General features: G+C 38.7%; 1 protein-coding gene across 15 annotated transcripts in view; it reads left to right on the top strand.

Moving 5' to 3' along the window:
- ADAM22 (ADAM metallopeptidase domain 22) overlaps positions 1 to 12,752 on the top strand; it is a 134,455-nt gene that overhangs the window by 77,010 nt on the left and 44,693 nt on the right. For all 15 annotated transcript variants that reach the window (XM_064678268.1, XM_064678274.1, XM_064678246.1 and 12 more), the window contains exons 6-13: positions 47 to 110; positions 728 to 797; positions 3,920 to 3,990; positions 4,475 to 4,549; positions 7,172 to 7,243; positions 8,270 to 8,436; positions 10,386 to 10,470; positions 10,915 to 11,005. In XM_064678268.1, the coding sequence (XP_064534338.1) occupies positions 47 to 110; positions 728 to 797; positions 3,920 to 3,990; positions 4,475 to 4,549; positions 7,172 to 7,243; positions 8,270 to 8,436; positions 10,386 to 10,470; positions 10,915 to 11,005 (695 nt within the window). The remainder of the gene's footprint in view (positions 1 to 46; positions 111 to 727; positions 798 to 3,919; positions 3,991 to 4,474; positions 4,550 to 7,171; positions 7,244 to 8,269; positions 8,437 to 10,385; positions 10,471 to 10,914; positions 11,006 to 12,752) is intronic.

The raw sequence follows: 12,752 nt of genomic DNA, 5'->3' as shown, positions 1-12,752 counted from the left end.
AGTATTTATTTAGTAAATCAGTATTTACATTTTCTGCTCTTGACAGTGGGATGTTCTATGATGGAAATCATACTTACCTTATTGAGCCAGATGAGAACTACACTTCAGATGTAAGTAGACCTTACAGTAGTCCTGCTGTATTTGTTGACTACAGTCATCCATGGGTGCAGGGTAGGCGTAAGGCTGTGGGACCAAAGGATCATCCCCTCATTCTCCACTCATTTACCTCATATGTAAGACTCCATCATCACAGACAAAAATTAGGCAGTGGTATATATATATATGTGTGTACTCTGTAACACTTGGCTGTAGAGCAGTGCAGCACAGAGGGTGATGAGGGTACCTTGGAGCCAGCAACAGAAGCCCTGTCCCCTTCTCTGGCACTTCCTACTGTGGGTTCATTACATCGTTTTCTTCCTGGTTCATCCTTGACTCTAGTTCAGCATCTCCTGCAACTCTCATTGAGTCTCCCTGGGCAGCTCTCTTAAGCCTAGCTTTAGGCATGCTCAGCCACTCTGATGTACTCAGATATTTCCAGTGAAAGATGATTAACTGTGATGTTAGTGATCATATTATAGCTGGGTAAAGGAGAAGAATGGTGCCTTGCAACTTGCATGTTCACTGGTATATGTGTTGGATAACAAGAACCTTTGGAATTGTCTGTTTAAGGCTCATGAGATGGATTAGTTTTTCCCAGTTTAATTCTTGCAATTATTTACTATTACAGGATGACTTCCATTTCCACTCTGTTTACAAATCCAAGTTGTTTGAGTTTCCTTCTGATGACCTACCATCTGGTATGCTTTTTTACTATTCATGACTTATGAAATGTTTTAGTCTAAGGCCAAATTTGTTAATGGTATTTGGTAGATCATCTTCTGATAGTATATTGTTTCTTTGTATGTATCTTCTTTTCCCCAATTAAGTAAAAAGGCATTGAAAAAAAAGATTTTGACGGAAGTGCTAAAAGAACCCTGAATCCAATGAATGAAACTTCTCCTAGAACTTCATGTTGTGATATATGTTTCTCTTAAAAAAATCATGTGGTGTATTGGGCTGAATTATGTGCTAGTATTTGTAGAGCGGAAAGGATCGAGGTAGCCTAAAGATGATAAAAATAAACCTTACATTGCCAGTGGTTGATAACTCTTCATGAATTTTTCCTGTTTTGAGATACAGGGCAAGTACCATGGTGTGAGCATAAGCATGGGAGACAAGAACTTGCCAAATGTCATTGCTGTTCAGTGACTCTCTCATCTCCAGTCCAATCAGCATCTTTCACAGTACTGGCTCTAATGAGAGCCATGCATTTCAGTGCAAATGAATTTAGAGGCAGAAGTGGTTTCAAGTGTTTGTATGATGAATGCCCATGAACCTTTCATATTTTGTATGGATGGAGAAGGGGTTTTTTAAAAAATGAGTTTTCATCTGAGAAGTTGGCATGTTAATTGAAGCTTTTGTAAAATTGTTAGAAAAGGTGTTTCTGAGGTTTGTAGTGAAAATTTCCATAGTTATAATACATCCTCATTAAGAATCCCACAATTTTTCTTTGTCAGTGTTTATTCAATTTATGTCTCTTTAAGTCATCCTCCATGCATAACCACAGCTCCAGAGGACGAGAGCCCCATCGATGTCTCTACGTGGTCCTGCCTCTTCTCTTCCAGTGCTAAAGAGTGCTGAGCATTGTCTTGACTTGTCTTTTTTAATTTAAATAATATTGACAATTAATTGCTAATAGTATTGTTATGATTGATTTTTTTAAAAGTACTACAGCAGAATTATTATTAGTAGTAGCAAACATTGTGCTACGGTATGTCATCAGTATTTCTTACATTCCTTATTACTCTTGTAATTTATCAATTTGACCAGCCTAAGGAAATCTTCCTTGAAGCCAAGATTTTCCTCTTATCTTTGAAAGAATGTTTGTATAAGCTAAGATTTCCACTCAGCACTGCATTAGGAATGAACTGGATGTATCATCAGCTCCAATATTGATGTTAGAAAGGAAAAAAAAATTCAAGTAATAGGGATTATTTGCTATCAATGATGGTAAAAGCACACACTGTTATACTACAATATCGCTGTCATTGATAGCAATGTACTTTTTACATTCTTTTGCTCCTTGTGTATTAAAAAAAAGCAAGGTATTGAACAAAGATTTTATTGTACAGTACTTTGGAATGGCCTGAGAGGTAATAGGACTTTAAATAGGGAAAGCTTGGATGGATGACTTGGCATGCTTAGAACATTTGACTTTGTATTTACTAGACTATATTTTTCCCCACAACCTGTAAGGCCTTAGATACAGCCTTAGATAACACAATGGTATTGAAGGTGCTATTTTTCAAATAACGTGTAACAGATGTCCCTTTTTTTTTTTGACATCACTTGAAAAATGTGTAGATGTGACCCTTAGGGACATGATTTAATTGGACTTGGCAGTGTTTTGTTTATAGTTGGATTCAATGATTTTAGCAGTCTTTTCCAACCAAAATGATTCTATGACTGAGAATCCTCATTACAGTTTTTCAAGGTAAACTACCCCCATCAAAATATCTGTTAGGCTTTCAGTGATTTTGCTGGTCATGTTCTGTTGCCTGAAGGCTCTTGGCTGGAAATGTACCGTGTGTGAATTCATCCAGCTTGTGAATTATAACACAGTGTTAATGTGTTAATGTGTTAACATTAATGGCTGCATCATCTCCCTCTGGAGATGACTGACTTCCAATGGTGGTAAACCAATCACATTTGCTGGAAAAGTTATCTGAGACCCTGTATACGTATTGTAAATTATTTTTTTATTAGTTGAAAAGTGTTATTTTTACCAGTTTCATTACTCATGTTATTAAACCAAAAATGACAGGTTAAGATCCAGTTGTGTGGCACCAGAACACATGCTAAATTAATTAACATATATAAAGCATAATAAAAACAAGACTGTAAGAAAATTTTCAAGATTTAGTTTCTCACCATTGCAAACTCAAGAGACTGCAGATCTCTATAGGGTCTCTATAAATAGGGAGCCTTTGATGTGAAGTCAGTAAAGGGAAAAAGAAATATTACAAATGAAGCAACTGCAAACATTTAATTTTCATGTCTCAAAGAAAGATCTTGGGGTTATATGAGTAGCAAACACGTTTATACAAGATAAGGAAAGAGGTTTCTTTTGTATAGGGAAAGAGAGGCAGCAACTATGAATCTAAGATTAATGATGGAAAATTACTTCTTGGACATTTAAAAGGGTGAGAACAAGTATTGTCTTCTGCTTGATTTATAATGTGTCCTTTTCCATGAGTGGCTAGTAATAGATTTGGTAAAGGGATTTGGCAAAAGAATAAACTACTTGGTGCATATGATTAGAGGTTTAAGAAATTAAAGACACAGTGGGATTAGCAGGGAGGAATATTGTATTGATAAGTGAGCATTGCCAAATCTTATATGGTTTCTCCCAACCCTGACATATTTTACTTTGAGAATATAATCGTCTTAAAGCATTAATTCTGCCTTCCATGCTCTTCTTATTAATTTAGGTAGCTATTGCAAGAACTCTTGTCAATGGCTGCTGAATTCCTGAAAATGTTATTCACTCCATGGAAGCACTGTACTAATAATATTTCATGCCCAGTGTTGGTGAAGTTTTGGCATAGAACATCTGCTGTGCTTTCAGAAGTGTGACACCCACAGATCATCTGTTTCAACAGACCCAGATTATCACTAGTAGAGTTTTTAATAAGAGCCCTGTTACTGAGAAGCATCTGTAACATTGCCTCCTTTCTAGTTGGAAACTTTAAAAAATGAGTTGTTGCTGCATCTGATGTGCTGAAGAATGCCATAATACAGTCGTGTGGCATCAGGGTCACCAATTGTTGGAATATGTTCTTGTAAATATTCAGTATATTTGTCTGTGTTTTCTGCTTAGAGTTCTGGCAGATGAATGCTACATCACAGAATTTTGTTGTAAGGCCAAGACACAAAAGAAGGAAAAGGCAGGTATGTGCCAATATGTTTGTTTATAAGTAATATGCCATCAAGTTTTTTTCATGTCTGCTGAGTTAATTTGCCCACATGGAGTTCTGCTGCTTGTGCTGGTTTGGCACGAGGTCTCTATATCAATACAGCTGTTACAAAAAGAGATATGTAATGTGGGCTGAACATTGTTGGGTTCTCTTGGACATTGCTTACCTGAAGAGTTATTAAATTGTTAAATACTACTGAATTCCAAATGAAAAACTGTTTTCTCTCATTTTGAGTATAGAGTTTTATCAGAAACTCCCATTAATGAAATACGTATATTTTTTTATGTTACAATAGTGACAAGTAGCTCACTTTATTTTGATTCAAAATAAATATTCTAAACTGAGAGTTCATTCCCTGTTTATTAAAGTGGGGGAGCCACTAAGTGCAGGTGTTTGGTACCAGTTACACTCTCTCTGTATTGTAAGACTCTAACCTTAGAGTTATATTCTCTCTGTAGGTTCGTCAGATTCCACGTAAAGTTGAAGAAGAAACAAAATACATTGAGTTAATGATTGTAAATGATCATCTAATGGTAAGACTGACACACTTCAACATCTTACAGTTATAATTAGCATCACCTTTAATTGATCCATAAGAGATAACAATTAAGAACAATATATGGCAACAATTACATTAACTATGTCCTTAATAAAAAAGATTCTGGTTTCATTAACCATTGCTGAAGTTGTTTCTGAATTTTGGCAAGGTAATTACACAAGGAATGCAGCTAGGCCTGAGTATCAGGAAAAAGGGTCATAAAGTAATGCCAGTGTTACTTAAGCTGATGATTTTCTTTCTGGCTTTCTTGAACACTTCTCTTAGTTACAGCCACTCAGCAATCAATAGTGCAGTTTTTGCAGTTGACAATGGGGAAATTAATAGTGACTACATTTTTTTGATACATCCAAATCAATATAGAGAAATTATTTTGTTAAGCTTTTATGCTTTCTCTGGGAGAACATAAATAGGCTCTTTAATGTAGTGGAAAGAGACATAATAAAGATTAGTGTATTGAAGAAAAACCAGGCTCATTAAAGTGGGAAAAGTCACAGATTTATGTAAGTGAAGATGATTAATAATTAATGAAAATATCAAAGGAAATGGTGAATTCTTCATGCCTTGCAGTCTTCAAAGGTAGTGTCAAACACAAACAATAGAATCCCATCTTGAAGTAACTGGATAAAAGTTCAGACTGGTGGTGTTCATCTGACTGGTGACGTTAGATGATTTTATGGTCCTTTATGGCTTTAAAAATCAAAATATTTCTATACATTTTGTCTACTCTTTCTTTAATGTGCAGCGGTTCTCTCAAACAATACCCAAATTGGCAAAAATAGACATCAAAGTATACAAGGAATGTGTCACTGTCCTTGGACAGCGTGCTCCTCCTTCAGCTCAGTTTGGTGAGCATAACAAAAAATTCTTGGATTAAAACAAATAAGAATGGATGCAAATTCCCTAAATTGGTGTAATTGTGTTTGATCCTAAAGGCATGAAGCAACAAGTTTCCCCTTGGGACCTTAGCTGTTTGGGAAGATTTTCTCCAAGGACCATGTTTTCTGACTTTGATTAGTTGCAGCTACTGCAAGAGTCAGTCCACTTCGGAGTTTATTCTCGGAAGCAAATGCCAGTGAATATCCATGACTGAAGAAGCCAAATAATCTCCTCGTGGGAGAAGGAAGTATCATTGTCAGCTCTGGGGTTGTCCCTTTCCCCATGGCCTGGGCTGGTGCACATGTGTATTTAGACTTCCCTCTGTGCATCAGTCGATGCCTCGCTCCAGGTGCACTCGGTGTGGAGCTGACACCCTAAAGAGTTGGAGCTGCTTTTGCCATTCACCCTCACCAGGCATTCCCAGAGGGCACAATGAAATTCATGCTTCCTCCTCTGGTCCAGGGAACTGGCTACATCCCACCAGTCTCCCTGGGGTGCTCACCACTGCGAGGGGTGCAGTGCCTACATCTCTGCCCTCTCAGCTACTTGTCCAACCATTGCTTCCAGCTGGGGAATAAAGCTTTTAAAACCCAAATGGACTTATAAATTATTATACTGAAAATATTTCAGTAGGCCTCCAGTGTCTCTAAGTATCCTAAAGTGTGAGATTTTAATTGCAAATAGAGACTTGAGTAGTATACTTATTTCCCTTTGTTTCAGTGTTTCATTTTCCATTTATTTTTTAGCTTTTTCATTTCATCCTTTCTGTCATTTTTAGATTCACAGTCCTGTTCTTTTTTGTTTTTGTTTTTTTTCCCAGTAACTTCCTTATTTTTGGTGGTTTTTTTCCCCCCCATTCCTTCTTGAAACCATATCTTTCTCACCCGCTAGTTGCTGGGCACTTCTTCTTGCCCACTAAAAGATCCTAACTTCCAGAAAATATGGACAACTTTCACTCCAAAATCAAGCATCATGGGGCACAAGATAGTTAAACATTTCTGAAAATCTTGTCCATTTTGTCCTAAATTACTCTGAGATACTTGTGACTTCCATACTCATGGTGCTCATTCGTAAGTGTTTTTTTCCTGTAAATAGGAGTACCTGGACAGCTGTTTTCAGTGTCATTTTTATAGAACTGCATTGCAGATTTCAGTAAAGGTGCCATTGTAATCTGATTGCTGAAATGATTTGAACCAGTTACTGTAGCATTTTGGGAATGTGTAACTATACAGGCAGAAAACCAGAAAACAACTTGAGAAAGAGAACTGAAGGAAAAAAAAAGGAAGTCTGTTAGATTAGAACATGGATGCAGGCACTTCTGGATTTCTGGGATAACACCTTTAAAGGAGTCTCAGCTATAGAAGTTTTTTTGCTAATTTCTGCATTGGCATTTGTGATGGACTTTAAAGTTGCCAACAATAAAGATAAGAAGAGTAACAATATGTTGTGGTTCTTATAGCATTTCCCAGTAAAGGCCTTAGAGTACTTTCCAAACAGGAATTAATAGATCCTCACAACAGCTGTTGTAAAGTATATCAGTAATTTGAATTTCTGAACAATTTTCCAGTATTGCTTCTTGTCATTACATTCAGCACAGGAGACCAAACTTTGCACAGGGGTTTTACTGTTGACATAGTTGCTTTTTACTTCATTCTTTTTTGGAAATGGAGCTTATTTTTCTGAATTCTGCATGTGTGACTTGTCTGTGTTCGTTTCGCAGTGTAAAAAGCACCGCTTGTCAGTCGGCCATACTAACAGCTATGCTAAATCAGTTGTGAACATGGCAGATTTAGTAAGTATCACTCAACTAAATGTTCTTTTATGTGTGAGATGAGTCATATGATTCTCCTGGCGATATATGCAGGAGTTGTCAGTTCATTGTATACCAATAATAATGTATGTGAAGATCACAAATTTTCATCTAGAACCACAGTCAGCCACCTATAAAGCCTTTGTCTAACATAACACATTAGAGACTTCTTGTGGCTTCAAATGTTTAAGTATCCTGCTGGATCAGTGTCTTGAATCTGGGTATTAAAGAGTACCTTAGATAGGACAATTTTTAACACAAGATCCCTGTGTTGACAACTTGAAAGCCAAAAGACAATCTGAAATAAGAATGCACTAAAATTCTCCAGAAAAAGTGCATCTGAGTAAATGAGTTAGAATAGGGATGTAGAAGCGGGCTTTGTGGACTATATCTATGATGCTAAATTGGATGAGATGCTGACTCTTGCACCTCACCCCACTGAAGTATTGCAAGAAAAAGAACAGTATTACTAGAAAAAATGCTTAAAAGTATTTGGTGTGGAGTGTTAAGCCCCAGCATTGAAAGGATAGCCTCTTTTTCGTGATTCAGCCAGCATAAGGTTAAATACTCCTGCAGAGGTGTACAACAGTAAAAAATATGGTTTTAGAGATCACTATTCATTACAAGAGAGCCCTTGTGTGTCACTGGGGCAAGCTGGATTTATAAAAGACCCATTAATTCCAAATCTTTGTGGTATTTGGAATGGTTCTATAGTAATTTTTCAAAAATCATATCTTTCTTCTATGCACCTCTGCCTGTGTAGGACCTACAGGGGATCTTTTTGCAGACTAAGAGAGCTGATTGAAGAATTAGGCCTAAAATTTAGATTTTATTTTGTTTTCATGTTTGTTGGTTTTAAGGGAGATAAAATCACCTGGGAGAACCTAAATTGTGCTAGAAGAAGCTAATTATTTAGTTATGTAAAAATGCAAGCTATTTCGAGAAAGGGTAAAACTCACCTTTGTTCTATTTGACATAATGTATTTGTTCATTCTGTTAATATACTAGATATATAAAGAACAACTTAACACCAGGATAGTATTGGTTGCCATGGAAACCTGGGCTACTGATAACAAGTTCACCATATCTGAAAATCCCTTGGTGACCCTGCGTGAGTTTATGAAATATAGGAGGGATTTTATCAGAGAGAAAAGTGACGCAGTTCACCTTTTTTCGTACGTAACCTCCTGTGATGTTTTATTACTGGGCTTTTTCTTTCCTTGGGGGTTGATTCTCACAAGATGCTCATGCATCTCCTTCCTGTTGTGTATGTAATCCACAATAATTCAGAAAAAAATGTTTTGGGTGGGGAGGTGGGGAAAAGATAATGCACAAGTTGCCTGCCAATGCAACTAGAGGTTTGACTCTCATTTTAGTTTTAACGTACTAAGACTGAGCTGCATGTGCTGTAATCCTTTGTTATTCTGTGGAATTACCTATCCACAAGCGCAGATATCTGGAGGGTCATGCATGGTTCCACCTCGGAGGTTGGCTTCTTCAGCAGCAGAGCATGGATGGCCCTGCTGTATTATTTGAAAGCAGAACATCAGTTTTGAAACCAATGAGGTTTCCTGCTTAAACACACTATGGCCTGCTTTACTTTACTGAATGACCTGCATGCTGCAGGGTTACTGAAGTGTTTCAGATCCTCCAAACAGTTTGTTCTCCCAAGATATTTGAGCTATAGGAAGAATAGGATGAGAGGAATGTTATTTTCTCTAAATATCTTAATTGTTTTGGAAATAAGATTGATATAATAAAATGGAACCTCCAAAAATAGAGGAGAGGTTCATGGCTGAGATTTTTGATCCACAACTGACAGGTCAAATGAATATCTTTTGGGGTCCTTTTTTCTCTCTGCTGAGAGAAATTCTGAAATCCTTCATATAGGATTTTAGAATCTTATATGAATAAACTTAACTTAAACACCTCACTGTTACATTACTCCAGTATGGTTCCAGGATACCCACGTCCAGTATCCATCCTCTCAGAATTTTTGCACAAGCTTAATTACTGTCATTGACTTCTGTCGTGAAGAAAGCTAGTAAGATCTGCAAGTGGTGCTTGTAGATTTTTGTTTCTCCATGGCTCAGATCTTCATCTGTTAAACGGGAATCAGGTTTTCTCACATCCTTCATGGATGTTCTCTGGTACATTGTAAGATCTTTGGGGGGAAGTCTTGTTCTTGTGAATGTGTGTGGATTGACTATGACAGAAGAGAGCTTGATTTGGCCTGTGATGCTAATTCTAATGCTATCTATAGTGCCACCAAATGGTGTTTGAGGTATTGCATTCATAGATTGTTTAGAAATAGCAGTTTCTGAAATTGAGTGAGACATGGCTAAGCTGGGAGGTGAGGTTAGCTGGTGTGATGGTACGGTGGTTACCAATGAACTTTCACCTTCATCGCAGTTAGCCCATTGTATTGCTTCTCGATGGTTTTCTTATTTTTTTGAGAAAAATAACTTGCCAGGGCTCAGATGGGTCAGTACTCTCAAGCAAAGCAGAGTATATTTTGTCTCCAGTAACTGACAGTCATTCATGCTGACGTGGTCAGTGCCAAAGAGGTGACTAGATTTAAGCTTGGAGTGCATCTGTTCCTTGGATGAGATGGGCTGCAGTTTCAGGGCATTTTCACCTACCTCTGCATCTTCCACTAATGCATCTCCCTATGAGTTTTACCATCAGCATTGCCCAATTAGACAGTGTCATTTTACTAGTCCCCCTGCACTGGCAGCATGATGGCCTCTCCTGCACTCTGCCTGTAGCATGTGCCAGCAGAAGTCACTCAGTGTGGTGGTATGTCAAGAAACAAAGGGCTCGTGAGATCCAGGTGATTTGGCAATAGTCCTCTTCTTCTTATGCCTTCTTGTATTTGGTATTCTGAGAAGGAGGAGGCAAAATGGTATAACTTTTCTGGAGATAATTTGTCATGTGAGGTTTGTGAGTGGTTATCTGTTTTTCCCATTTTGTTTCTGCACAGTTTGCAGTGTAGTGGTGGCAACCAGCATTTGCAAATGCCAGCTTCTCATTTGAAAATCAGAAGGGTAGATACTGGAATAGATAGATGCAAAACTCATGGACTGATCAGGGTAAACTTCCTTTTCTTTTCCTTTTTTCAAAGGGGGAGTCGATTTCAGAGCAGTCGAAGTGGAATAGCCCACACGGGTGGAATCTGCTCCTTGCTTAAAGGCGGAGGTGTGAATGAGGTAGGTGGGGATACTGCTATGAGCAAAAAGTGGTGGAAATTTATCTGCACAGAATTTATCAGTGCAGATATGTTCCTCAAAATATTTTTCTCTTTACTGATTCAGAATTTTAGTGCAGCTCTGTAGAAGGGACATCTCAATGAAGTGATGAGTGAATAAAGTCAGATATAGATTCAAATACACTTTTCAGCAAGTTCTGCAATATCCTGTCGTTCATACTTGCAACCACAATAGCAAGAAATAAACAGACTTTCTCTTAACTTATCCATAAGCCAGTGTTTAGTTTTCCTCACTTGTTCATTATCTAGCTACCCTGAAGTAAGAATGCTTAACATTGTGCATGTGATTTTGCCTTTTATTACTTTGAAGTGAGAAAAGCTTCACTTGAATCTGAGATACCTGTATGTAACTGATTATTTTTCCTACCTTGCTTATTTCTGTCAGTTTGGAAAGCCAGACTTAATGGCAGTTACCCTGGCACAGACCTTGGCCCAAAACATTGGCATTTTCTCAGACAGAAGAAAAATTATAAGTGGTAAGGTTATTTGTTTTTTCACTTTATCTCAAGAAAAAAAAATCTTAAAATGTGGAGAATCTTATCAGTATCTCTCTGACATGTATTTCTTCCTTCTTTTTCTCACAATGTTGAAATATTTTTATTTCTTGTAATAACATGAGAAGGGACAGACATGGTCACAGCCAGCAGGGCTTCATGAGAGGAAAGCCCTGCTTATCAAACCTGATTTCTTTTTATGACAAGGTAACCCACCTAGTTGATCAAGGGAAGCCAGTTGACGTAATCTTTTTGGATTTCAGTAAAACCTTTGATACTGTCTCTTACAGTATCCTTCTGGACAAAATGCCCAGCATACAGCTGGATAAACACATCATGCAGTGGGTGAGCAATTGGCTCATGGGTTGAGCACAGATGGTAATAGTGAATGGGTGAGATCAGGCCGGTGACCTGTCGCTGGTGAAGTTCCACAGAGCTCTGTCATAAATGACTTGGATACAGGACTGGAAGGGATACTAAGCAAGTTTGCAGATGACACAAAACTCAGAAGAGCTGTTGACTCCCCTGAAGGCAGGGAGGCCCTGCAGAGAGACCTTGACAAATTAGAGGACTGGGCAATCACCAACCATAGGAAGTTCAACAAGGGGAAGTGCTGGATTCTGCTCCTGGGATGGGGCAACCCTGGATGTTCATACAGACTGGGGAATGAGGTGCTGGAAAGCAGTGCCACGGAAAGGGACCTGGGGGTCCTGGTCAATGGCAAGTTGAACATGAGTCAGCAGTGCCCTGGCAGCCAGGAGAGCCAACTATGTCCTGGAGGCATCAGGCAAAGCATCTCCAGCTGGTCAAGGGACGGGACCTGCTCTGCTCTGTGATGACCTCACCTTGAATATTGTGTGCAGTTTTGGTCACTGCAATATAAAAAAGGCATTAAGCTATTAGAGAGTGTCCAAAGGAGGGTAGCGAAGATGGTAAAGGGCTTTGAGGGAAAGCCGTGTGAGAAGTGGCTGAGGTTACTTGGTCTGTTCAGCCTGGAGAAGAGGAGACTGAGGGGAAACCTCATTGCAGTTACAATTTCCTCGTGAGGGGGAGAGGAAGGACAGGCACTGATCTCTTTCTTCTCTATGGTGATGAGTCACAGGACCTGAGGGAATGGCCTGGAGTTGTGTCAGGGGAAGTTTCAGTTGGATATTAGAAAGAGGTTCTTCCCCCAGAGGGTGATTGGGCACTGGAACAGGTTCCCCAGGGAAGTGGTCAGAGCACCAAGCCTGACAGAGTTCAGGAAGTGCTTGGATGGTACTCTCAGGTGCATGGTGTGACTCTTGAGGATGGTCCTGTGCAGGGCTAAGGGTTGGACTCGATGATCCTTGTGGGTCCCTTCCAACTCGGAATATTCTGTGATTCTGTGATATCATTAATTTTCCACTATTTAAATACTTTGATATCCCCCTGCTCATAATTCCTGGCAGCACTGGTGTCAGTGTTTCATTCAAAATAAACCATAAAGGTGTCTGCCACTTCTATTCATTTCAGGGAGATTGGTGTTCCATCCATGGACCAAACAGCTGCTGTCTTACAGCACAAAGGTGGAAACATACATTATTAGACCTGGGGACGATGAGGAGTAAGCTTAATACTGTTACGCAAAATAGTTTTGACAATATAATTTTTTCTCCGTTTTCCTTGATTGATTTTCTTGTAGATTTCCCAAATGCCCAGTTCCTCTTGTAGATTACACTAATACCTTGTATTTACCACCCTACTGCTA

Source organism: Pseudopipra pipra, chromosome 1 (genome assembly GCF_036250125.1).
Source record: "Pseudopipra pipra isolate bDixPip1 chromosome 1, bDixPip1.hap1, whole genome shotgun sequence".
Lineage (NCBI taxonomy): Eukaryota > Metazoa > Chordata > Aves > Passeriformes > Pipridae > Pseudopipra > Pseudopipra pipra.
This window is presented reverse-complemented; position numbering and strand designations above follow the sequence as displayed.